Consider the following 26,519-nt stretch of genomic DNA (forward strand, 5'->3'; position numbering starts at 1 on the left):
AGGGGGCTAGGCAGAACCTTGGCTTCTTGGTAGGAGGAGGTCAGCTACAGCTGCAGGAAGGCTTCAGGCCAGGTGGGCCCTGGAGCCACTCAGTCCAGGATGCCAGGGTGGGCCAGCTCTCAGAGCACCCCAGCTGGTGGTGCCCCACAGCAGTTTTGTGTCCCTATAGTGGGATTGCCTCATCCTCCCAGAAGCCATGCCTGCCGGGGCTGAGCTGCTCTGACCGTGGAAGTGCTTCCACTGTAGGCCTGGGAAGTATTAACTCCCTTAAGTTCCAGCCCACTGATTCCACAGTCTCCTGAGGGTCTCTGACGGACATGGGTGCTGGTATTGGCGGTTAGGTTTTCCAGGTGATTTAAGTGAGCAACCAGGATAGAGAGCCTTCATCTCTACTCAGTGGCCACTGCTTCCAGGAACCCAACTCTGACACCTGACCCTAGGCTCCTGCAGCCCTCTTCAAAGCATGTAAGCTAAAGGTCCATGAGCAACACAGGGTAGGTTGAGGCAGGACAAGTCCCACTCATCACTTCAGCCGTCATATCAATGCGCATCTGACCCTGTGACCCTGTCTCTCATTCCATGGACACTCAGAGCTCAGTCTACTCCAGGCTTTGCACATTCCATTCCCCCTGCCCAGATACTGTTCCCTTCCGTTCTCAGGTCTCTTTGGTTTCTCAAACTTCCACGTGTCCACAATTCACCTAGGTGGGACTGGGCCTTCCATACCTCCCAGGCCTCCAGGTAAGACTAAGATCGCCAGCCTTGCATCCATCTCTTCCTCCATCCCTCCATCTGAGCCTGGGCCCCATGCATCCCCAGAAATGCACCATCGGTGTCTCCACAGACCTCACTCTGGGTAGGGACCAGGCTACCCCAGCCCCCACACAACCCCACCTCCAAAGCACTTGGTGCTGGAAGCTAGAATTCTGGCACAGCCTCAGTCCCACACCGGCTCAGTGCCAGGCTGGCAACCCTGTGGAGCAGGTGGTCTCCCTATGGCTCACCTTGGCGATCTGGTCAAACTTGCCAAAGAGCTCATTCAGCACCACCACCAGCTCCTTGGGGGAGCAGTCGCTGGCCAGCCGTGTGAAGCCTACAATGTCTGCGTACAGGATACTGAGAGGGATGGGGAGGTGAGAGTTAGGCCAGGAGCCCAGCCCTGGGCCCCGCCTACCTCTGCCATCCTCAGCCCCCACAGGGACTTGAGGCACTCCCAGCCATCAGGACCCATCAGAATTCCCAAGACTTCCCATGGAGCAAAGCCTGAGCCCAAAGGTCAAGGTTGAGAGCAGAGTGCTCTCCCAGGCAGCTTAGGATGCTCTCTTCCCCCTGCACCCATGAGATGTCCACCCCAAGCAAGACTAGCACTCAGCCCCTCCCCCCGTTAGATGCCACCCCCGCCTCCCCCGTTAGATGCCACCCCCGCCTCCCCCCGTTAGATGCCACCCCCGCCTCCCCCCCCGTTAGATGCCACCCCCGCCTCCCCCCGTTAGATGCCACCCCCGCCTCCCCCGTTAGATGCCACCCCCGCCTCCCCCCGTTAGATGCCACCCCCGCCTCCCCCCGTTAGATGCCACCCCCGCCTCCCCCCGTTAGATGCCACCCCCGCCTCCCCCGTTAGATGCCACCCCCGCCTCCCCCCCCCCCCGTTAGATGCCACCCCCGCCTCCCCCCGTTAGATGCCACCCCCGCCTCCCCCCGTTAGATGCCACCCCTGCCTCCCCCCCGCATTAGATGCCACCCCTGCTCCCTCACACTGAGACCCACACTCAGCACTTCACAGAGGTCATTCCTTGTGTCCTTGCAGGACTCCATCTCCAATGCATGAGCACAGCGAGATTTCCACCAGACCTTCCTGCTCCAAACCTGTGAGCTCCTGGCTCTCCACAGCCGACACATGGCGGACAAGCAATGGGATATCTGCTCCTAGCTACTGTTGTACCCTGGGCTGGTCCAGTGGCCTGGGGGAATCTCTAAGTGACCCATGTACACCTCGCCCAGGGCAGTGTGCTCAGGGAGACTCTGCACCCGAGGACACATGTTAGGGGTGGGGGACCCATGGTCACTGAGCCCTCCTTTTGGGGAGTGTTATCCCTGCAGAGAGACATCAGAAAGGACCCTGTCCTCTTTCTTCACAGAACTCTTCAACTTCGGGTGGAGCTAGATCACCTCCAACACCAGCCCGCCTGACCTTCTGATCTGAGCCCATTTCCTGGAAGGACTGAGTCTCCCAACAGTGAAGGCAGGCCACCTGCCCCAGGCTTGGCAGAATAGCCTCAAGTCCTGGAGACTCTGTCCATAATGCATGCCCCTGAGCCACCCACCTGACGTTCTGGTGCCTCTTGACATACAGGCTATGGAAGTTGTTATCGGGCGCATGGTGGCGGTCCCCATGCTCCTTGAGCCGCTCAATGATGGCTAGCTTCATGCCCATGGAGATGTGCGCAGGCAGCACCGAGAGCAGCAGGTTCTCCTAGACACAGGTGATGGACCAGTGAGGGACCGAGGGGACAGGCAGGCCTACCTGGCCACCTTTCTCCCTGCCCACCTGTCCACTCTGCCCACAATGCCCTCATTCACTGCTGGCTTACATCCAGTACCAGCCCCCTGGGCACACGCCCTCCCTGTCCCAGCAGCCCCCCGGAGACCTGCACGGGAGTCTCCATGTGCACAGCATTCAACAAGCTTCTGATGCCCAACAGAGAGAAGACAGGGTGTGCAGAGAGTCAGGCTGGGAGACAGAAAGAGACAACAGGGCTCCCGTGGCCCCTGAGGAAGCGGGGCCTCACCTGCTGGCGCTTCTCCATGCGTAGCTTCCGACGGATCTGGATGCACTTGACAGTGTAGGTGAAGAGGTCCCGGGAGGCGTCCTGCATCTGGTGCTTATGGAAGGCACCCGTGAAGTTCCCACAGAGGAAGGTGACAGCATTGGCCAACAGCTGAGGGCGGGGCCAAGGGCTGGGCTCAGCTTCCTGCTTGGCCAGAGAGTGGACACCCAGGCCAGGCAGGAGGAAAACATATCTCTAAGCCCCCACTGAGTTGGCACAAAGGCAACAGACATGGCGCAGGGATGCACCCACTCCAACCCAGTACAGGCCTGGGGAGAGAGAGGCCCAGGATCAGGACCTCATACTACAGCAGTGTACTGACCTGGAAGGTAGGGCCTGAGGTCACAGGAACACCCGAGGCCAGCAGACAGATGACCAGCAGGACAGGGCTCATTGGGGAAGCTTCCAAGCTGACTCAGAGGAAGTCCGGCCTTGAGGCTCCCCATCTGTGAGCACTGTCCTGAGGCCTCTGGGTCCAGCACACCCACATGGGGCCTTCACTGACTTCAGACCCACGTCCTTCCAACAGAGGCCTGAACCTGTCCCCCACCTCCACCCTCAGCCCACTGCTCACCTGCAGCTCCACTGGGATACAGGGCGTTGACAAGGTCCCCGTCAGAACCCCGAACACCAGGAGGTGGGAAATGGTGGAGAGAACCCCCACCGCGATGGCTCCCCGCATGCTGAGGGGCAGCAGTGTGTACACCACAAAGACGATGAACAGGAAGAAGGGCACCTGGGGACGGCATATCCAGAGGCTCAGGCCAGCCACTGAGCTGATGGTGTAGCCTGAAATCTCCTGTCTCCTGTGACGGTCCCCACCACCCAGGCTCTCTGTCCTCAGGGCAGCCCCTCACCTCTCACCTGTATGGTAAGACATACATCACCTCCTGCTGCTGATTTACTGTCGGTGGCCAAAGCTGAACCTCCCAGGAGTGAGACACCATGAGCCTGTCACCCAGGGAGCCCTTCCTGGTGGAATGGTAACCTGCTGCCTCCCACAGCACAGCCTACCACCCTCCACCCTGCCAGCCCTGTGTCCTTCTCTTCTACAACCGTAGCCTGCAGTCTGTGGTTTCTATGAGCTTTGCCTCTCACAGCCACAGGAGTGGGAACAGGATAAGGCCTATGGAAACAGTGACCTCCCAGGCCAGGCCAGTGAGACTCAAGCCTGGGACTCAAGCTAGTTGAGAAAGGGCTCTGTCCTCAGCTGTGGTGGCTGACCTGGTGGGGAAGCAGCCTGGGAGCTGTGGCATATACCTCTGCCCCACTTGGCGATGGCAGAGAGGAAAGTAGGAGCCCAAGCCTGGTCCTCAGCCCTTTCTGGCATAGGAGCCAGTTGGTGCCTTTTGCCCCTCTAAGCTGGAGTTCATCTCTAACCAGATAGTGTCCACCCAAAAACGCCACAGCCAGTCATCCAAGTGGACGCTCCTCCTTCCTCATCCCCATCAGCATAGAGAACTGAAAGGACAAAGTCAGTCTGGGGCCTGTCCTCAGTCACAGAGCCACAGCCCATAGGAGAAGAAGGGCCACGGCCACACATCTCTGCAGGCTCATTCCCCAGAAGGGCCCCATGCCAAGGGTAGGGCTGCCGTGAGCACGGCTAGCTAGCAGCACTGTTACCTGCTCCCACGCACAGGCCACCTTCTTCCAGGAGTCCCACACCAGCACATAGCCCAGCATCAGCAGGCAGGCCCAGGTGAGCAGTGCCAAGATCCGGAGGCCATGCCGCAAGAGGCACTCAATGTACACAAGCACATAGAGAACCACAAACACCGCAAGAGAGAAGAACGCAGTGCCCAGGATGGCCTGGTGTCCAGAGGGGTCCTGGTAGAGTAAGAAGACATGGAATGCTCTGGCTTTCTCCTGGCACTACCTCCTCCAGGAAGACTTCCTAGCCTCGCATCCAGCACCTCTTTGTGAGCAGTGACTGTGTTCCCTCACTCCTGGTTCTCCCAACCTCAAGCCTGCTGGTACTGTCATCTCTGCTAGAGTCACCTTTCCCAGTCACCTCAACAGCCTAAGTGTCCTCCTAACCCACCCTGTGATTCATGGCCCCCATGAGGCTGAGCCAACATCCTCCTTCTGGGCCTCCCATGGGGCTCTGCACACACCTGTGGGTGATAAATGACACTACAGCAGCCAGGGACAGGGCTTCCTCCAAGGCAGAGCTTGGGAAAGTGCCCGGAGCAGAAGAGGCTGCAGCTGACTCTTCTAGAAGGAGCAGAGGCTGATGAGGGATGGCAGTAGGAGTCCCGTATTGGGAAGGTGATGGGAGAGCCTGGGGAGCACTGCACCCAGAGTTGCTGGATCCCCACAGACCCTAAGTGTGGTGAGGACAGAGGCTGCTCCGGGGCAGAGACAATCAGCACTCATCAGCCATCTGGAGGTGACAAGTGTCTTGTGGTTACAGCCCCCAAGGCCAGGCAGCCCTGACAGAGCCCCTAACGGGCTCCAGCCACTTGACACAGACCAACTCTCTGTAGTCTCTGATGTTTTCTTCCAGAGCTCTTTAATTAAATTTACATTAATTAACAAGAAAATAAAACGTGCAGGTCCCCAGTCAAAACAATCACATGGCAAGTGCTGAATAACTACACACAGCTGGCAGCTGCAGCAAGGGGAGTGTCCAGGCCAGAGGCAACACTGGTCGTGTCTGCCTGGACGGTTGTGTTAAGGAAGCTGAGACCATAGCCAGGCTTAGGAAGGAGTGATCAGTGACGTCTGCTATGGCCTGGGAAGTGACACTCAGGGCCTGCTGTCCCTGATCTGCAGATGGAATTTCATGGTGGAGAAAAAGGAGGGTAATTTATTTGGTCCAATGAATGTAATACCTAACACCACCCCAGACTTCAAAATTAAACTCAAATTGATCTGTCTTGCACCAGCCTAAATGCCACAGTCAGCTTTCACAGATGAGACACCTGAGGCTTCAGGAAGACCATGCTTGCCCAAGCTCTCCAGTAGAGTGTCTCAGTCGATGAGAATCCAAAGCTGCCCAGGAACTCACCCCATGGCTGAAGGTGATGGCGATGAGCGCAATGCAGGCAGCGACGGCCACCACAAGGAGCACGAGCAACAGTGGCCCATGCTGGCTGGTGAGCCGGTACTTCTCATAGAGTGTGGCCTGGTCCAGGCCCTCCTCGCCCTCGTTGAGGAAGTAGCGCCCCTTGGCTGGCATCCTCCTCTCCAGCACCCTGGCCCAGCAGCCCACTCAGGAGCCCCCGCAGTCTGGGGGTCATCTGTCTGCCGACGCCCTCCTCTGTGGGCCTAGGCCTCTGGCTTCTCCAGAGCTGGCATGTGGGGCTGGGCAGGGGCCCCTGGGGCCTGCAGCATCATGGGTAATGAGGCCGCACTGTTCCAGTCACCAGGCCTTTCTCACTCCACTGCCAGAGTCTTCCTGGGCATCCAGGATGGTCTGACTAGACATGTGAGTTCTCAGCTCTGTGGAGACAAAGTAGACCAGGGACTTGATGACAGTTGGCCAAGTCAGGAAAGGGGGAGAGCAGGGCCACTTGAGGCCTCTCTAGAATCGCGCTGTCCCATGGTAGCCACTAGCAACACATGGCTATTTACAGTGAATTCAAATTAACAATAAAACTATGAACTGGCACTGGTGGGTCACACCTGTAATCCTAGCTACTCAGGAGGCAGAGATCAGGAGGATCAAAGTTCAAAGCCAGGCCTAGGCAGATAGTTCTTGAGACCCTATCTCAAAAAAAAACATCACAAAAAAGGGCTGGTGGAGTGGCTCAAGTGATAGAGTACCTGCCTAGAGTGCCTGTAAGGCCCTAAGTTCAAAACCCAGTACCATCCAAAAAAAAAAAAAGAGATTGCAGTTTAAGGATAGCCTTGGCAAATAGTTCACAAGACTACATCCCCACCCCCCCAAAATAATAATAAACAGAGCAAAATGGACTGGAGGTGTGGCTCAGATAGTAGAGCACTTGCTTTACAAGTGTAAGTTCAAAGCCCAGTCCCAAAATAAATAAACAAACAAACAAACAAATAAATAAAACACATCTATATCCCATCACTTGGGACACTGAGGCAGGAGGATCCCAGGTTCAAATCTAGCCTGGGCTGCATAGTGAGACTTTGTCTCAAAAAAAACAGGCCAACAGACAGATAGATAGACAGCTAGATATAGTAAAAAGAAAAATTCAGTCCCTCAGTCACACAAGTCACTTTCCCAGGGCTCCACAGCCACAATGGCTGGTGACTACTGCAGTGGATGGTGTAGACATGCAACCGGCACATGCGTGTTCTCGCTGCTGTCTGGGCCAGGGAGGCCGAGGGGGCACAGGCTCAGCCCCGATTCCCTCTTCAACCAGGGCACCCCTGCGTCTGTGTTACCTTAGATCTCCACAAGAGACTGTGTTTTCTCAAAAGGACCCACCAATACAAACTTCAGAAATTTGCAAGCCCAGCTTCCCAGAAAAGGAAGCTGAGTCTCAGACAGGGAACGTGGGACCCTTTGTGGCAGCTGGGAGCAGACTCCAGGATTGTGATGCTCAACCAGACAGGCTCCCTCTCTCCTGAGCACTCTTCATTCATCAGTGCATTCATTTATTCTTAAAAGGCTGTAGCCTGCCAACCCAGCTACACCTCCTGTGTAACAGACCCTCTCTCTCCCAGTCTCCAGAGGGAGTGAGTAAGCCCTGTGCATCCTTGGACACAGTAGCTGGGGCTGGGGCTGCGGCTGGGTCTGGGGCTGGGGCTGGGGCTGGGAGCCACTGACATCTTTCCAGCAGGAGCTTTGTGTTAAGGGAGCAGCCTTGGGCTAAGCATCAAAACTGACATCCTCCAGCCTACCTGAAATTGGAACCAGGACAGAGCAGGTGGCAGAGGGCAAGCAAGCTGTAAGACACGGGAAGGCTCAGGGAGGTCTCAAAGGCACAAACAGCCAGCCACCAGCAGCAAAAGAGCAGGACAGCAGAGGCCCCAAGGCTGAAAGCAGCCCCCACCCCCACACACACACGGTTCCCCACAATGCCCACTGCTGTGAGGTCACTGGGCTATCTTGGATATAGGATCCGCCACAGGCTCTACCTGAGAAGCCCAGGGAGGTAAGAGCACATATTTGGGCCATGTGCCCGGGACTTGGCTCCTGTGCCCAGAAAGACATCTCACCAGGGCCACTCTTCACAGGGCTGCCCATATGCCCAAAGCATTCAGATAGCTGTAAGTCTAATTTCTATGCAAATAATAATTTCTACATGTTGGCAGCTAACTTTAAATTTTTAAGTGGTGCAGCCCACCAGCTTAAAAATCTAAACTAGTCAGTCTTTATTCCACAGCAGGCATGTTCTGAGCACCAAGAATATATGCCTAGTCCCATACTGTGGGACTTGCAAAACAAGATAAGGCCCCTTCCCTGAGTAGTGCCCAAGCCAGGGTGCTAAATAGCACTTTCCACGAACTACAGCATCCGTCACACCAGGTTCGTTCGCGCGCGTCTACATAATCTGATGTGGAACCAAGAGGCAGAGTTACTTGCCTGCAGTCACATGGCTCGGCTGCTTGGTAGAAAGGCTGGGATTCAAACCAAGTCTGCAAGCTCCCAACCCAGCTCTAGGACCCAGGTTTCCCCAATGAGAGCCCAAGGGACCAAACCAGATGCCACAAGAACACACACAGCAACCCTGCCCACCACTGTGGCCTGGTGCCAAACACCAGCACACTGGGATTGCCAGGTTAGGAAATCCCAAACACCAAGAGCCTGGGACAACTCTGCATAGCTGCTCCATCCTCCAGGTAAAGCCTGAGACCACAGCTGCAGGCCACCAGGGTGCATGTTTGCAAGGGTGAAGATGTGCACTCACTTCTCATCCCAGACACTAACCTGCCCTCCAGGCACACAGAGCCAGGGCAGTCAGCACACAGGCAGGAGCCACGGGCTCCTGAGAGCCTGTAGGGCCCACTCCTCTTTGAGAGCTAATTAGGCCACTTCCTGGGCAACAGTGGGAAAGGAAGTGGACTGTGGACAGCACTGGGCACAGGGATTTGACCTCAAGAAACCTCATCCAGCTCCTGCAACAGCCAGGCAGTGCAAGGCGGGGCTGGCCTGGGAGGAAATACTGCATGTCCACTGCTGGAGAAGGATCTGAGGACTACCTTGATGGGCACTTCCCCAGGCCAGCTCCTCCCTAGGAGCCAGTCCCAAAGCCAGATTCAGAGCCATCTGTCAGGGCAGATTTCACAGCCCCTCTGATGATCACCAGCCATCTTCCAGCCAGCTGGTAACTAGGAAGACCCCAATGGGGCAGGGTCACATCTGCCAGAGGTGACCCTGCAGCCTCTCTTGCACACCTTGGTGGCTTGCACACCTTGGTGGCTTGCACACCTTGATGACAGCACTCATCAGCTCACAGGTGGCTTCTCTGTCACTGTCCTGCAGCAAGTCCTACCTTTTGTCAAGCCAAGCCACACCTCCCTGCTACTCTCTGAGCCCCACCTCACTGTTCCTGTCTGAACTCCAATCAGAGCCCCTTTGTCTGGGGGGACTGCAGTCCCAGAAGTCCCTCACTGCCCTCATCCTTATGGCCCGCTGCTGGGGTGAGTAGCTTTATTCTATGGGAAAGGAACCTGTCATGGTCCAGGTGCGAGGAGGGTATTGCCTGCTTCTCCTGGGCAACTCTTGGTCCCATGACTCAAGGTTGTGTGGGTAGTCAACACAGTCCCTCCCCAGCCCGTTACCAAAATCATCATTCAGTGAGAATCTTCTTTGGGGCATTTGCTACTCCAGGGGAAGAGTAGCTGGCTGACCACCCCTGAGCTACTGTAGGAAACAGCCCATATACAATGGCAGCTACCATAGACAACTAGAGACAGAGCCCTAGCAATGTCCCCCAGGGAGCTGGACCCAGCCATGCCTGAAGCATAAGAAACCTAGGGATATTTCAGTCCTGCAGGTGATACCCCTTTCAGCTCAAGCCAGCTGCAGTTCTGTCAATTGCAGTGGGGAGTCCCAAGGTCCATACGAGACCTCCTTATCCAGCTTGTTAACTCCAGAAAGGGTTCACCGCCCCTCCATGGGTGCAGAGTGGAGGGCAAGGGTCCTACTTAGCACAGGGTGAAAACAGACCCTGCAGGCAGCCAGGGAGGGAAGATGGGCCAGGGAGGGGACACCTTCCACTCACCCCTACTCATACCTCTGTCACCACATCGGGGTTCACACCTCTTCCTGCTTGTCACCCTCACAGTGTTGACATCCCGAAAGTTCATAACATCTCAAAACTTTCTTGTCCTTCCTACAAGAAGGCATAGAAAGAGCGATGGGCAAGAGGGAAGAGCTCTAAGGAGCCCATCAAGGCCCCACTCCGCCCTGCAGGAGCAAGTGCCTCCCTTCCAGGAAGCCCTGAGCCACCCCCACCTTCCTCTCCCTTCCCACCTCCCAGGCAGGGCTGTGGTCTCCTCCACACTGGCGGCTGCACCCAGACTCCACAGCAGGGGTCCCAGGGAGCTGGAGGCTAGGGCTCCACAGGATGGCTGAGGACCTGTCCCAGGGTGTTCAGGGGACCCTTCCTCACTGGAAGCAGCTGACCTGGCAGCACCTGGGGCCCCCCACCCTCAGCGGGGGCAGTGTGCTCTGGACTCCCAGTTGTCATTGTTGAGGTAGGGCACCCACTTCCTCCTCAAACCCAGAGCAAGAGCCCAGCAGCACTGGAACTGCAGAGGGCCTAGCTGGTGGCCTCAGAAAAGGGAAGTGGGGGCCTTGAGGCTAAGAGACCCACAGACCTGCGGGAAGAAAGGCCCCAGGAGGTCCCATCAGGCCCTGGCCCTGTCCGGCCCACCTGGCAACTCACTGCTGCAGCCCAAACCCACAAGCAGCTGAATCCCTGGGGATCAGGTCACCACCCTAGGCAGCTTCCTAGTCTGCTGAGAGAACCCCTGAGCCCCATGCAGGTGCCACCAGCAGCCATGGGGCCTAGGAAAACTTGGGGACCAAGAATTCCCATCCTGCTGGCCTCTGCCCTTGTGCCTCCCTCTACTGCTAGCCCTGACCCCAGAGTCCTTCAGGGGACTCTGCTCCCTCTGCTCCTGTCAATCAATCCTCTCCCAGGAGGCCCTGCTCCAAGGCCTTCACAGACTCCTGTCCAGCAGACATGAGGAGGACTCTAGCACCTCCTCCCCCAAGATGCACCCAGTATACCTAAGGGTCCATTTGCCCACAGCTGGCCCTGGCAAGTTCCTGTGAAGTGAAGGCTGCAGCAGAGGGGGTAGGGAGCAGGCAGGCCCAAGTGTGCAAGGGTGCAGAGGGTGGGTAGATGGGCAGCAGGCAGAGGAGGAGGGCAGGGGAAAGTGCTGCCCTCGGGGGACTGGTAGCACCTGCCACATCAACACACCTCTCCCAAGAGTTGGGGGGAGGGTCCACCCCAATTCCTCACCACTGGTCACAGAAGTGACAGTGTCACCTCACACTTGACCTTGGTTTCCTCACTGGTAAACTGGGGTGCAGATGACCACAGTCTATAATCACAAAGCTGTGCAGGAGCCCAGAGAGAAGGCTCAGTACCAGACAGATGGAGGAAACCATGGGGTCACAGCCCGGCCATGGAGCCCAACCTGGAAAGATAGGGATGGCAGGAGCAGGCTCCCCCAGGGTCTCCACTGTCTCCCATCTCCTATGCAGGTGGTCTTGAGCCACACCTCCAGCCCTCACATCCTCTGATGGTAGCCCGCAAAGCCCATATCCCCAGTCAGGGACTCCATACATCCTGCAGTGCTCCCCAGATCACAGCCCTGGGTCCAGAGACCTGCTTGCCAGTCACCAACCTGTGACCCTGGTCAACGCTTTTGCCCTATCGGGGCCTCGGTTTCTCCTTGCAAAGGAGCAGGGTGTCAGGCATGTGAGGCCCAGATCCAGGCAAGGCTTGGCTGGGCGGAGGGCTTCTTTTCACTCTCTCAGTGAAAAGCAGAAGGGATGAGGATAGACCAAAGGCAAAAGACTGAGGGTTATCACTGAATCCCCAGAACAATACTAGGGGTGAGGGAGAGAGTAGTCCTTCACACCTGAAATCCCCCTATTACTTCATTCTTCAGGCTAAGCAGGACCCTCGTCAGTCTCTCCTTTAAAATACAACTGACAAATCTGGTTGCCTTTTCTCCTGCTAATTCTAGTGTGGGTTGGTGGAGTCCCCAGGATAGGTCACCATTCACTCACTTATCTTCAAGCCTTCCCTCAAGAGGTGAGAACATCTGTGCCAGGCCAGGAGGAAGTTGCTCCTGCTGGTGCAAGATCCCAGCAGGCAGAGGTCCCTCCCCTCCCAGTGTCTTCTAGGACTGCATACAGCTGTGTCTGGACAACAGTGCTTATTAGCCAACTGACCAATCGACCAGGCTCTGGGCTGAAGGAACACTGGTGGTTTTTTTTATCACTCTTGCCCCAAACTCCCCATTCTTGATTCATTTCTTTAAGCGCTGCTCTCCTTCCCCCCAGCTTTGGAATGGAAACACTTTCACACCCACGTTGGACAGATTTTTCCCTTTTCTCTTGATAAGGAAGAACAGAAAGGGGAAGTCTAGCTGACCTCAGGGACCTCAGAAGGCTGCTTGATGACATGCTTTGCCCAGAGCCCCACCCAGACAATGGGTCCAATGGTGACAGCAAGGATGAAGGGCACTGGAAGGTGGAGAGGAGCCCCTACTTCCCTCGTACCTGGGAGAGCCTTAACTCCCATGTTGCAAGTCACCTGTTTTAAAAGGCGAGAGAGCCCTAAGGACAGAGCCAGCCAGAATCATAACCTGTACAGGATGTGTTCCAAAGAGGCCAGGAAACCATGAGAGAATTCTCATAGAATGCCAGAGTAGATGAGGCCTTTCTAATGTGACACAAAACTCAAAAGCCATAACTGATAAATTCAAGTATATAAATGAACAAAATGTACTACAATGTAAAACAAATGAAAAACTACCAAAACATGATCAAAAGACAAATGACAAAAAAAGGAAACATTATCTGCAACTCATATCACTAGTACCTAATTTTTCTCATATATAAAGAGCTCTTACAAGTCAAAAAGACCAATAAAGCTGGCACCGGTGGCTCACACCTGTAATCCTAGCTACTTGGGAGGCTGAGATCAGGAGGATGATGGTTTGAGGCCAGCCCAGGCAAACAGTTCTCAAGACCTAATCTCCAAAATAATTAGCAAAATGGACTAGAGGTGCAGCTTAAGCAGTTAGAGCACCTGCTTCCCAAGCATGAAGCCTTAAGTTCAAACCCCAGTGCCGACAAAAAAAAGAAAGAAAGAAAAAAAAAAAAAACAACAACAAACCAGTAGAAAAATGGGAGAAGAAAATTCACAGAAAGTTCACTCAAATAGCTTTACAACACTAGGAAAAAGGATAACTTTACCCCATAATAAGAAATGAAAATAAAACTACCATGAAAAACCATTTTTGCCAGTCTGGGTGACAGAGATCAATGCATTTCATAAATCTATGCTGGGCAGGAATGAGTCAGCAGGACCCCCAGGGACAGCAGAAAGTCTCTCTCATATACATACACACACATCCCTGTTTTGAGTTACCAGATCTACTTCAAGTAACAGCCTACAAACACTCCAGAGCAATGACACATATCCAAGATGGCTCCCAGCACACGATTCATAACAGCAAGTGACTGAAAACAATGTGTCTACCAGTCAAGAGCTGGTGATTTCAATTAGCATATTACATTACCATATAATGCATCCTTACAGTAGGTAGCTGTCCAAAAGTGTGCGGCAGCCTGTGAAATATCCACAAGGTCAAGGCCTTAGCCTGAACAGATGAGGACAGGACTAGGACCCAGAAAAACAAAGCTTGCTTTGATGGAGTGACTGTCTCACTTCTCGTTTTCAGTTTCTATTTCTATTGTCATATTGCTTGTGCAATTAGAAAATTCCTAATAGGAAAAAAAACCCAAATCTATCAGGTCTAAGCTGCATGACCTCTGTGCCTCAGTTTCCTCTTTTGGGAAAAGGAGAGGGAAAAGCAGTCTGACCACACAGGACTCCGTAGAGGCACCATGGGGTCATGCAGGCTGGGTGCTGAGCTCTCATCTGGCACTACAAAGCCACCGCTGGGTGGCAACTATCATCAAGATGGCAGAACTGAATGGGTCCAGAACAGGCTCTTGCTACTCCACCCAGCCCTGCCAGGAGCCACAGCACTGCAGGAAAGGCCCAGCTCCACTCTGCCCTGAGTGGACTGGCCTCTGGGGTGCAGACAACAGTAGCCACCACCTCAAGATGGTGTTGGGGGCCTGAGTAGCAGCACTGCTGACACCCAGTGTCAGGCTCAGCTGGGCCTGGCAGAAGCGGCCCAGGGATAAATTGATTGGGAAGGACATTGGTCTGGACAGGGGAAGTTTGTGGGCAGCACCCTGGCAGCACTGGCTTTTGTCCCCAGCCTCCCAGGCCTGCTGACAAACAGAAAGCAATCTGAGCCCTCCAGATTGCTCAGGACTCAGCTGGAGGCAAAGTGGGCAGAAGACCACCAGGCTGCCCCTCCTCAGAGCCTCCAGTGTAGGTGAACAGGACAGGGCCAGGCCCTCACCCCATTTCCAGCCAGGGAACTCAGGGACCCTGCTTGACTAGGAAGCAGTCTAGTCAGAATTCCACCCCAGGTCTGCCCTACCCAAGGCCCAGCTTGTTCTTAACCTCTTATCTGCATTTCCTGAGGCTTGCTCTGCCCAGCAGTGGGGCCATGAAAAGCCCCCTACACACAGCCAAACACAACCACAGTGGTCCCTGGTCACAGATGGTGCTGGGATCGACCTTTCTTCTCTTTCCCTTTAAAGATCCCCTGCACAAATTAACAAGTTAAAGGCTCTGACAAGTCCTGTAGGAAAGCAATCTGTTGAATTAAACACAACTAAACATCTTGCCATCATTTTGGCTTACAGGACAGTTTCTGTACTGAACTTCCTTTAGGAAATGCTGACTTTGGAGTTTCCAAGACCCACCTCGGTGTCCCTCCCTCGAGAAGCCTTCCTGGGCAGCTAAGGCCCACAGAAGCTACTGTTCTTCCTTTCCCCTCAGCCCACACACACACTTTCTGACTGCCTGAGCGCTCCCTCAGGGCTGGGGCCCCATCTCCCATCTCCACCTGACGCTGGATCAGTCTAGAGGGGCATGCAGGGTTGGGGACCAGCCATGCATCTGCTTGTGGGCTAGGGGTCAGCCCTGATCTTGGCCTCCCTGGGTGAAGGGAGGGGGATGGGAGGCTGAGGAAACAGCCCTGGGCTCTGCTGCCCTCATGGACTCAACCATCCCCTTGCACCCAGGCAGTTTCCAGGTGGGGAAGCCCCCTGCCCCAGGGAAAGCAAGCAGGAAGAGAACTCCCCGTGCCAACCAGGGAAAACTGCTCCTGTCCTGTGCCCTGCCTCTCCACGCCATGCTAGAAAGTACCCCGTCTGCCTCAGTTCCCCCATCTACCACAAACAAGTACAGGGGACAGAACCCTGGGCTGGAGACCTAAAGAGCCATCCCATTTCTGCCTCTCCCTGGCTCTATGGCTTGGGTGGTTCCTCACCCTCTCTGGGCCTGGTTTCTGGAGGTCCTCTGGCCAACAGAGAAGCCAGCTATGGAGAGGTAAGTGGCTGTAGTCATCCCCGGAGCCCAATGGGGTGTCACTACCTACTCTGGACCCACAGCAGGCCTGAAGTATCAGCCCAAGTGCCAGTTCTAATCCAAGGTCCTGAGAGACCGTCCTTTGCCCAAGGCTTCCCAAAACCCCCATTAAAGCTAAAGGGCCACGTGAGGGACAAGGCAGGGGCTGCCTCCTGAGGCCAGATGGAGAGCCGGAAGAGCCCTTCTGCAGGGGAAGCAGCCCCACCCAGCTTCCCCCAACAAGCCACAACTGGCTTCCGGAGCTACAGCCACACAGGGGCAGGGAGGCCCTCCTACGGTTATCCCCTGGAGCCCAACTCCACTCCTGGTCCCTCAATCCTTCCTTCCACAAACTCCAGACTTCCAGAACCAAGCCGTGCACTAGGCAAGGAAGACCTGCAATGCAGCTCAGTCCCCAGCAGACTCTACCCCCTAAACCCAGGTCTCCCCTCAGAATGGCCCCCCAGGGCTCCCTGCACCTGCAGAACCCCAGAAACACCATGTCCAGGTCTTGCTCACCCCTGGCCGGACGCTCTTACATGGCTTCCAGGGGCCTTCCTGGTGGCTGTGGGGTTTGACTTATTTTGCTTCCCCAAATAAGCCCCACCCTTTCATCTCCAGCCCATGGCGGCCTCAAAACACTGCCCACCTCCACTCCAGGCTTCTCTGCCTGGCAATCTTCTGGTGTCCTTAGAGCCACCTGGGCGGTCACCTCCTCTACCAGGCTGCACAATCCCCCCAACTGGCCCCAATGCTCAGCATGGCTTACCCAGCACACACCACGCAGACCCCTCACTCCATACCCTGGGATACAGCCAGGCGGGCTGACAGGGCAGGGCCCCAAATCTGGTGTCCTCCAGCTTACCCGCCTAAGCTTTGGCAGGCCATGTATCTAGTTTCCCACCTGCGCAATAGGGCTGAGGCCCCACCGCTCCACAGTCTATTCTAGCAGTGAAACGGCCTCCTGGCTACAAGCCCCTTATAACCAGGAAACACTGTACTAGGATGGAGCCCCTCTCCTGCCCCAGGTTCCAGCCAATCAGGGCTGGCTGAACTCCTGCCAGGGCCAGGACCAGGTGCTGAAGTCACAGAACAGACAGACATGGGGGTCCTTGTGTGGCTTGTGCCGGGAGGAGGGGAAATGTGTGATAAATTCACAACATGAGGAAGGGGAATGCCAGGGCAGGCTAGGGAGCAGCCTGAGCCTACAGCCAGGCTCTGAGACCAAACAGCAGGCTCTACCTGAGAGGAGCCTTGGGTGTGTTCATTAACATCTCCGAGCCGCAACCTCTTCTCCAAGAGTGGACTGGCAATGGTCCCTTATTCCTAGGGCTTCACACAGAGGATAACTCAAGTGGTGCCACCTGTTCCAAACATGAGGTATCGTCCACCTGAGAAACCTTGCCACAAAGAGGCACCAGGGAAGACCCAGAGGTCTCAGTCTCACTTCCTGCCAGCCCCACAAAGCTGCTCTTCTGCTCCTTCACCCCCTTGCCCAGAAAGCTGGCCCCTCCCCAGGCACTGAGCCCTGGCTCCAGGGAGTCTGGGTGTTTCAAAAGATGCCGCCTCCCCAGCAGCCCAGGCCTCCATTAGAACAGCGCCTCCAGAGACTTCAAAGGGCTCCTCCTCCCCAGTCAGAGGGGGCCGTGGGAAACAGGTGTGGGAGGCTGAGCAGGGCTGGCCAGGCACAGAAGGAAAGGCCCAGCTCCTGGCAATCCCTAGGAGGTAGAGTGAGCCTGCCTACTGAAGAGATGGGGAGACTGAGGCCAGGAGGAGGCCATGGCTCCCAGACAGTGGTAGCAGGGCAAGACAAACCCACCAGACAGACCCCAAGTCTACACCCCCTTGTTGAGAAAAGCCAGGGGTGGTTGTGGCACCTTCACACAACTCCAACCAGGGAAACTCACACTGGCTCAGAGGCTGTGGAGCACTCTGGGCCTCAGTTTTCCCATCTGTACACTAGTATCTTGGGCCTCTCCTGCTCAGCCAGTCAGAACCACTGATCCAAGTCAGCTGAGGCTGTGGCAGGAGACTGAGCCTGCAAGCTGGCCAGTCCAGGGCAGGACAGGCCCCTGGAGGACAAGAAGGACCCAGACCCTGGAAGACAGAGGCCCCTGAGCTGGGGACTGGGCATCCAGTTGAGCATGAGGGCTCTGGCATTAGGAGCTAGGTGACAGTGCCGACACTATACAGACCCCCTCTTCCTGGGGACCTCATGCTTCCCAAAAGCCATGACGCAAAAGGGATACAAGCTCTCCTAGGGAGTCAGGCCTGTGTCTGAGGGGCATGGTCAGCCCTCTGCCCCATTACCTCCAGCTGGATCCCCCTTGAAGCAAAAGGAAGGGTGCCTCGGGGCCAAGAAACACAACTGAGAACTGGTGACTGCAGCAGAGAGTTGTAGAGAGTTCCTTCAAGTGATCAGCTGCAGGAGGGACAGAGGCATAAAGGGAAGACACAGACAGGAGGGTACAACTAGCAACCCCAGGAACCAGCAACAGCAAGACGGGGCTCGAGGCAGAGCCAAGAAGCAGGACAGAGTCTGCCAAGTGAGTGATACAGGAGCCCTGAAGGGGGAGCTTCACGTGAGGAGCATAAGCCAAGATGAGGTGGGAAGGGTAGTGCAGATGGACAGAGGGGACTGTGTGGGCAAAGAACGGAACAAGCCCAGTAGAGCACGGAGCCCATCTGGCGAGCAAGCTGGAGCAGGGGGCGGTGGGGCGGCGGGGGGAAGGCTGGTCCAGGGAAGCACTGAAGAGGGAAAACGACCAGGTCTAGCTAGAAGTAGTTTACCCATGACCCCAGAGAAGGGAACACTGAGCAGACACCATGCTTGAGAAACCTAGGATCTTTGGGACTCTTCTCCGGGTCCCAGGTCAGCCGTCCCCAGGATTCACTCCCCAATCTGTGCTCAGGAAAGGCCTGTGAGGTGAACCTGACAAGAATAGCAGGTGGCTGCAGGAAAGCACAGACCCAGGTGTCCTGGGGAAAAGGCCACCCAGAGGACAAGCTGATCCAGGCTCTCCTCCTACCACCTAGACCCTTCCAGAAAGGACTCCAGGAGAGAGCAGGAAATGGTGGGACTTCAGCCAAGCGGGTCTGTGCCCAGGGTTGGGCAATGCCCTGGCCATGATGCAATGATTGTGAAACCTGTGGGCAGCAGCAGGTGGAGCTGGACACCTATGAGTAATCAGGGGCATCATGACACCCTTCTTGGTGGGACAGAGGGCCACTGGCTAAAGGAGGGGCTGAAAGATCCCCCAAACTCTACAGGCTACAGGGCCTCCAGCCTCTACCAGGCAACCTCACAGTCAGAGCACATAGTCTCAAATGCCTGGGAAGTGTTTAACATGCATTTGACTTTCCCATTAAAACCCATATGGCACTGCTGGCAACTCCATTTTACAGATAAGGAAACTGAGCAACAAAGATATAAACAGAGGAGGCTCCTCACCCAGCCCTGCCATTTCTCACCTCCTAGATTCCCCCAGGGGCATCCAGTCTCCCACCCAAGGCAGAGGAGAGCCCCAAGACACTGGTAAGACAAACACTTCCACTCAGGTTGCTCCTCCATGCCAGGGCAGTGCGTGTAGAACCTCACACCAACCTGATGCATCGGGTACCATTAGCAACCCTTTTCTCAGATGCAAGAAACAATCATCCCTTCTCTCCTCACCTGCTATTGAGAGAAGGCAGGCCACCAGAACAAAGTACAACTGGCCTCTGCCCAGAGGTGTGAGCTAGAACCAGTGACCCCCAGATGACTCCTGTCTCTTTGGCTGGTGATCAGCTGTGGCCTCACTGGCTGCTCCAAACTCACTCCCAGCTCTGGACCCCACAGGCCCAGGGATTATCTCCCTCCTGTGCCAGGGCTGTGCTGACACTCATGCCCAGTGAACCTCTGCCTGATCCCCAGAGGCCCCAGATGGTTCTCCAACCAGGCTAAGCCCTTCCTTGTGCCCAGGTGGTAGGAGAAGAGTGTGGCTATCACTTCAGCATGGATGGCCCCACATTCTGTCCTCATCCTCCAGGATAGAAGAGGGCAAGGGAAGCACCAAGGAAAAGGCACCTACCCAGTAACTTGGGATGACCCTGAGCAATGGCAGAACAGCAAGTGTGGGCAATCCCACTTGTGGATTAGCCACTTCCCTTCTAAGGCAGGACCTGACCATATGTCCAAGAAGGCGCGATCCAGGTGGGGCCTCAGGGTCCTCAGGGTCCACACGGCCCAACCACATGGAAGGCTACCAAGCTGTCCCGAAGCAGGTCCAGAGACAGGGTCAGGCCAAGCATCAGGGCTGTCTTAGAGGAGGCCAGGGAGGAGCACTCCCACTCACTCCCTCTCAAAGAGGTGGCATGGCATCCTGTCCTCCTCTGTCCTCAAACCAGGTGGCTCACCACACTGTAATGCACACAAGTGGCCTCGAGACTGGCTTGCTGGGTGGTCCAGGGCAAGACAGTAACCCTTGGCTTTTCCTGAATGACAGCTACCACATGGTGAAAGGGTGGGAAGGGGCTAAACCAACAGTCACAAACCGTAAAGGGTGCATGTCCTAAGGTGGCATCAACATGGACCTTTGTCTTCCTTTCTGAGAAGCACCGTTGGCCTTTCACAAACTGCCACCTCTCACACCTAAGCGCTCACCACACCACCTCCATTCCCCCAAATCCCACCAGGCAAACCCACACCCTCTCCTGGCACAGAAGTCCTGCAAGGCTGTCCTCATCCTCACCCTGATGGGCCACTAGAACACAGCCATCTCTTCCTACAAAACCTCACTGGAGACTGTCTCCACGACACTCCCACCTTCCCTGCCCAGACCACAGAGTCTGGAACAATCTTTTAACCTCCCTTTCCCCCACCTCCCCCATGCACACCTGGATCTCAACACCACAGGAAAAGCTTGGAAGACCAGGGCACTCTGGAGATGAGAAAACCCCCGCCAGCACAGGCCTCCACTTCCTGCAGCGACCCTCACTCACTTCCTCTCAAAGCCCCTTGTCACTCAGGTCTCGCCTTCAGCTTTTCCAAGACAATAACGCATTCACTCTGCTGCAGATTCTTTCTTAAACACATCCAAACAAGTACTTAAATCGTAATTGCTTGTCTACATACACACAAGACCACCTGAGATCTGCTGCTCTGAGCCACCCCTCTCGTCATCCATCTGCACATCTGTGGCCCATAAACCTGCTACCCTTCCAGGCAGAGTCAGCCCACGATGTACCTCCAGTCAAGGTCTTGGACCCCAGGCCTTACAGTGGAGGCCCGGCCCAACCACACACCCAGGCCTTCTGCTGCCCTCCCCCCGTCCAGTGGTCTCAGCCACTGAGCCCCATGGGATGGCACAGAGAAGAGACACTTGCTCCACCCTGTTTCTATGTTGGTGTGTTTAGATGAGCATAGAGAAAGATCCAGAAGGACCCCCTCCAGATGGCCTGTCTTGGTCCTGGGGCCTTGGGCTGGGAGGCCTGGTTAGGGGGAAGGGGCTGTTTCCTTTTCGTGAGACATCTTGGTTCTCATCTCTTGGACCTGCACCATGTTCAGGGCTTTTTAATTTATCTTTTTCTCTTATTTTTGGTGCTGCAGGTAGAACTAAGGGCCTCATACATGCTGGGCAAGTGCTCTACCACTAGCCACACTCCAGTCCCCACTTTCAGAGTTTTTTGGGTTTTTTATTATTGTTTTATTTTATAAAATAAGTTCCCTCACCACTTTTTACTTTCTGTGAGAAAAGTGCACTTGTAAATGTAAAATTATAACCTTGAAAAGAAATGTGGTCATCTGAGAGTCTGTGGTTCCCAGAATTCTAGATGGACCAAGCCAAACGAACAACACCGTGGTCCTAACAGCACTTTCTTGTCAGGCTGGGAAAAACCAGTGACATGTTGTCTTTGGTCCCCTGTCCAGGAGCTGCCCCTCCCAGTTGTCTGCTCAGGAGGCTTGGGAGCCTTTCCCTCCCCACCAGCCCTGCCAGTCCTCCGGCACAGGCCCATGGCTCCCTCCCTTCTACCCGCCTGGGGTGCAGGGCCCGTCTCAGACTCAGGCCTAGGCCGCAGGATGGATGCCACCCATCCCCACACCCCACTTTACCTGGCTCTCTGGCGGTCCGCAGCAACAAGGCCAGGCTCTGCGCCTGCCCTTCCTCGGAAGGCAAGGCGTCCAGTCTCACACATGTAGAGGCTCCCTCAGCTGGCTACCTAAGGAGAGTGAGTCACATCTGGGACCCACCACTTCCTGCTCCGGAGGCGGCAGGAGAGCTAAGGCCGGGCCCTCAGCTCAGCTTAGCTCGGCTCAGCTCAGCTCTGTTCAGCTGCTCGCCTTTGGTGTGTGGGCCCCTCTCCCAGCCACGAGCCTTCCACAGGAATGGGGGGAGCTCCTAGGCCGGGCTCCCAGCTTCAATGACTTCATGGAAATTTGAAGCTTGAGGCTGGAACAATTTTGAAAAAAAAAAATAATAAAACAAGAACCAAAAACCTCCATTAGAAGCCTCAAGACGGCCGCTCCAAGTAGGGAGTAAATGCATCCTTAATAAGCAATTAGAGGCAGACGACCTGGCACAGAGCCTCGTCCTGGCCCTGCCACTCCCAGACAGGCCCCTCTGCCTTGCTGGGACTCCATGTCCCCATCCAGGCAGTGAGATGGCCCAGGACATGGCCTGAGAGGGCTTCTCCATTTCATATCTGCCCCTTATGGGAGCCAGGGTAGAGGCAAGGCTGATGCTCAGATTTGAAGCTCTGATTCCAAACATTGGAGCTCCTGGAGATCCCTAACAGCCATGGGCACCAGGAGCACAGGATCCAAACCCAGCTGCCCTTCCTCACACCAGGCTTCAGTTTCCCCACTGGGGTCATGGGGGACTTAGTGGTAAGACAGAAGACTGGTAGGCTAGAAAGCAAAGGTCTCCCAGCTCCAGCCTGGTCCTCAGGGAACCCTTCCCTACATGAGACTTGAGGTCCTGGGATTATCTTCTGCCTTTTCTTTTGACACCCCAACTGCTGAGTAAACTCCTCAAACAGCTGGGGTGGACAGTCCTTTCCAGGGCCTCCAGCCCCCACACTTTCTCTGTACCAACATCTCTGCCTGTGTGTCTTTCCATGGGGTGGCGACACTGTCAAGAACTGTGGCCCCAGCCCCAAGCACCAGCATCCATTGCCTTATTGGCCAAGTGGGGCTGAACGCAGTTAATGCTATTTAAGTGCCAGGCCCTCTGCTAAGGGCTAGCAGGTGACTTAATGGTCTGCCATCTGGTGGAGAATCAGGTGTAGGATCCACACAGGGCTCTGGACAGGGCCTCACAGGGAGTTTGGCCATAGGTGCCCCCTCCTTTCAGCAAATACCTTCCAGCCTGGGTGTTCCAAAGCAGAGAAGGAGGGCTGGGATGTAGCTCAGTGGTACAGCACTTGCCTAGCATGCGTGAGGCCCTGGGTTCGATCCCAGTACCAAAAAAGACAAAAAAAAAAAAAAAAAAAAAACCAAAGCAGAGAAGGGACAAGTATCACTGAGAGAGAAAAGGAAAGCCACAGGCCAGAAGAAGATCTTTGTATCACAAATGACTGACGAAAGACTCCTCCAAGATGTATAAAGATCACCCAGAAATCAAGAAAAAGACAAATGGCCCAATCAAAAGATGGGCAACAGCTGAGTGTGGTGGTGCACATCTCTTGTCCCAGTTACTCCAGACACTGAGGTAGGAGGATCACTTGAGCCCTGGAGTTCTCGGCCAGCATGGGCAACTTAGTTATATCCTGTTTTGAAAATTTTTTGAAAGCCAGACAAAAGACTTAAACAGATATTGCAATAAAGAGCATACCAAAATGGTCAATAAACACCTGCAAAGATCCTCAATACCATTAACTATCAGCAAATGAAAACCACACTGAGATATGATACCACAAGAAGAGTTAAAATTAAAAGGAAAATGCAAGTGGGGCAACTCCCAGTCTCACATCCTACTGTTAGGAAAGTGGCTTGGCAGTGTAGACTGCCACTAACCAGATGCTTCCCTCATGACTCGATGATCCACACTTAGGTATTTACCCAAAAGAAGTGAATGCATGTGCCCACAAAGACTCGTACACAAACGTTCAGCTTTAATCATAGCCGTCCAACTGGAAACAACCCAGTGTCCTGCGACAGGTAAATGGATAAGCAAGTTTCACAGACTTGTGCAATAAGGAATGGATCACTGATAGCTCAGTTACACGGACCAACAGCTCAGACATCAAATAGTCACCAAGGACCATCTGCACTCCCCTGCATGCAAATTTCAAACCAGGGTGAGCTCAGATGCAGGGGCAGAGATCCCAACAGCAGCTGCCCCTCGCAGGGCTTCTGATTTGAGGGGACATGAGGGACCTTCTGGACCCTGTGAAGGATTTGACAGCTCAGTTTGGTGCTGGTGATCAGTGTGCTCCAGAGTAAACCTCATTGCATGTCCATTAACGCCAGGACCCTTAGCTGTGTATTAGTTGTACATCTTTTCAGGACATGGACTAATCAAAGGAGGGCTTGGTGCCTGAGAGCTCAGAAGATTCAGGAAACAAAACCAGCCTGACCTGAGCCAGTACAACAGGCCAACCAGAGACTGGTGAACAGAGGATGCTGCAATGAGACATGGCCCAGACCCTGTGGGGAGAAGGTGTGAGATGGAGCCTGCTGGGGGACAGTGGTAATCAGGGAAGGGTACCGGGGAGGCCAAGGGTCACAGGGGTGCAGCCCTCAGTGTGCGGCAGGCCCAAAGGCCTTGAAATCCTCTGGGAAGTGACAGGGTAGGGGTGACTGCCCAATGGGTGCATTCAGAATATCTGGGGAGGAACATCCACAAAGGTGAGATCTGGGGTGCAGACTCAGGGAAGAGAGGGCTCACCTTCCCCACCACTACCACCTGGGAGGAACCAGGGCTTCCATGGGAAGCAGACAGAGTCATCAGTCAGCCAAGGCACAAATAATAGCGAGCACTGAGCAGGCAGCTTGGCCCCATTGGACCAGTCCAGGTGTGGAGCCCTGTCCCCACAGGTAGAAACTCATGGCACCCAGCGTCCTTCAAACTCCACAGCTTCTAGGTGGGGGGGGGGGGTAAGAAGGCAGCAGCCCTCTGACCCACAATCGCCTTGCTCCTCCCCAAGTCAGGGGTCACCAGAGTCCCATGGAGCCCTGGCTGGAGCTGAGCAACTTGCCCCAACACAGGCCCCGGTCCCTGGGCCTTCACGAGAGTTCTGCATCAGAGCCTGGTGAAGCAACCTCAGCCAAGCCACGAGATGTCAGCAAGCCTGCCTGTAAGTTAGGACTACCATCCACTTCCAGGAGAAGCCCAAGGGTCAGGCAAGAAATGTAGAAAGCCAGCAGACCAGCTCCAAAGCCTTGACTACAAGCCCCTCCATGCTGGCCTGTGCCTCAGGATCAAGTCTGGCCCCTCTCTTGGCCTCAAGGCCCCCTGCTGTCCCAGCGTGCCTTCCCCCCTCCCCATCTCCCTTGTCCCTACTGGCCAGCTGCCCTACCCTTCCAGGCCTTTGTTTAGGCTTTCTACCTTCTGAACCAGTCTCCTGCCAGGTCAGGAGCAAATGCCACCTCTTCCAGGAAGCCTTCAGGGCCCATCTCTAGGCCAGTGCCTTGGGCCTCCAGAAACCTCTCCAGAGAGGACAGATCTCTTAACCTCTTTCTGTGACAGCTGCTCTGACTTCTGTGATGGCAACTTATCCTGTGGGGGAACCACCCCCAGGGGTGGACTCGAGACAGTGCACACTGAGCAATGCACACAGGACTCAAGGTGGCTACAGAGTCTCATCCTGTAAGAACCTTGGAAACAGGGACTCTGCTCCCTCTAGCCAGGGGATGGGAGCTGGAGCCAGGAGGCCCCTTGCCCCTGTGGCTGTCAGCCTCCAGTGCTCCCACCTCCTGGTCTTCATGCCCAGTACAGCCCCTACTCTACCTGTGTGACTAATGAAACACTGCAGAAATCACGCGTGTGCCCTCCAAGATCAGGAGATGTCAAGGCTCCCACCTCTCTTGATTCAGCCCCTCTGGAGGAAGTCAGGCACTACATCGTATGAACACTCAGCAGTCCTGCACTGTGAGGACCTGAGGCCTCCTGCAGAGCCAGAACCACCTTCCATCCATGGAATCCAGCCACCTCAAGAGCAGGACTCCCATTCCCTGATGGGGAAAGGGGAAGTACCAGGGGACCTGCTCCATCACGCCTCCAGGTGTCTGCAGCTCAACTGACAACCTAATCACAACCTCAGCAGAGACTACCCAGCTGAGCTTCACTTCCTGCCTACAGAAATCAAGGGATGACTGGAGACATCTATTATGCAGATAGAGATAACAAAACATCCAGAATGTGACAATTGCCAGCAAATGAAATGAAGATACAGAGGAGAGAGAAACAGTCTTTCTGACACCTCTTGAGCCCCTGGAGCCAGCCATGCCTGAATCCATACCAAATGTAGACTTTTATTTAGACAACCACGAGGACCTTGCTTCTCCCCTGCCCTTGTGTTGTGTACATGCCCAGGGTTTCTGGCATGTACAGCTCAAAGACACTAAGTTTCCTCTCTTATATAGCACCCCTGCCTGCTCAGCAGTTGCCCAGGGGCCTGTCTTCTCTGTCCTGCCTTGAGTCTCACCCCCTTGAGAAGACTGAGCAGCAAGACTCAGCACTGGCTGGAGGCCCCAGCTGTTCCACTCTGGCCAGGGAGGCCAAGAATCCCTGTGCAAGACCCAGTCTGTGCCTCTTTCAGATGGATTTTCTCTGGGGGCTGGGAGCATTCCATGGCACCCATGCCTCCTTCAGGCCTCTGCCCTCCTCTCTTCCCAGCCTGGACTCCGAAATATGTGAGGATCCCTTCCTTTCCTAGGCTAGAGACATATGACAATGTTCTGGTCACACCTTCACTTCGCAGGCAGAAAGCAGAGGTCCCAGAGGGAAGGGACTTAAGGTCATACAACCACTGACAAGTTGTAGGAGAGAGCTAGGGCCTTGTGACTGTGAGGCAGTGGTGACTGCTCCAAATGCACATGCACTCTGATTAAACAGCATCTGTTGTCACACTCAGCTCCCTTTAGCTACAGCCCCTGGGCAGACATGTGAAC

General features: G+C 55.0%; 1 protein-coding gene across 3 annotated transcripts in view; it reads right to left on the minus strand.

Annotated features, from left to right (window-relative positions):
- The window catches only part of Adcy7 (adenylate cyclase 7), a 57,036-nt gene that overhangs the window by 19,203 nt on the left and 11,314 nt on the right, over nucleotides 1–26,519 (minus strand). For all 3 annotated transcript variants that reach the window (XR_012441986.1, XM_074056027.1, XM_074056026.1), the window contains exons 2-9: nucleotides 21,519–21,855; nucleotides 9,983–10,081; nucleotides 5,839–6,272; nucleotides 4,452–4,655; nucleotides 3,403–3,564; nucleotides 2,790–2,939; nucleotides 2,325–2,473; nucleotides 1,005–1,116 (exon numbers count right to left, since the gene is read on the minus strand). Coding sequence is in view for 2 of the 3 variants with exons in the window: in XM_074056027.1 (XP_073912128.1) it covers nucleotides 1,005–1,116; nucleotides 2,325–2,473; nucleotides 2,790–2,939; nucleotides 3,403–3,564; nucleotides 4,452–4,655; nucleotides 5,839–6,009 (948 nt within the window). In the remaining variant the exon portion in view is untranslated. The remainder of the gene's footprint in view (nucleotides 1–1,004; nucleotides 1,117–2,324; nucleotides 2,474–2,789; nucleotides 2,940–3,402; nucleotides 3,565–4,451; nucleotides 4,656–5,838; nucleotides 6,273–9,982; nucleotides 10,082–21,518; nucleotides 21,856–26,519) is intronic.

Source organism: Castor canadensis, chromosome 15 (genome assembly GCF_047511655.1).
Source record: "Castor canadensis chromosome 15, mCasCan1.hap1v2, whole genome shotgun sequence".
Classification (NCBI taxonomy): Eukaryota; Metazoa; Chordata; class Mammalia; order Rodentia; family Castoridae; genus Castor; species Castor canadensis.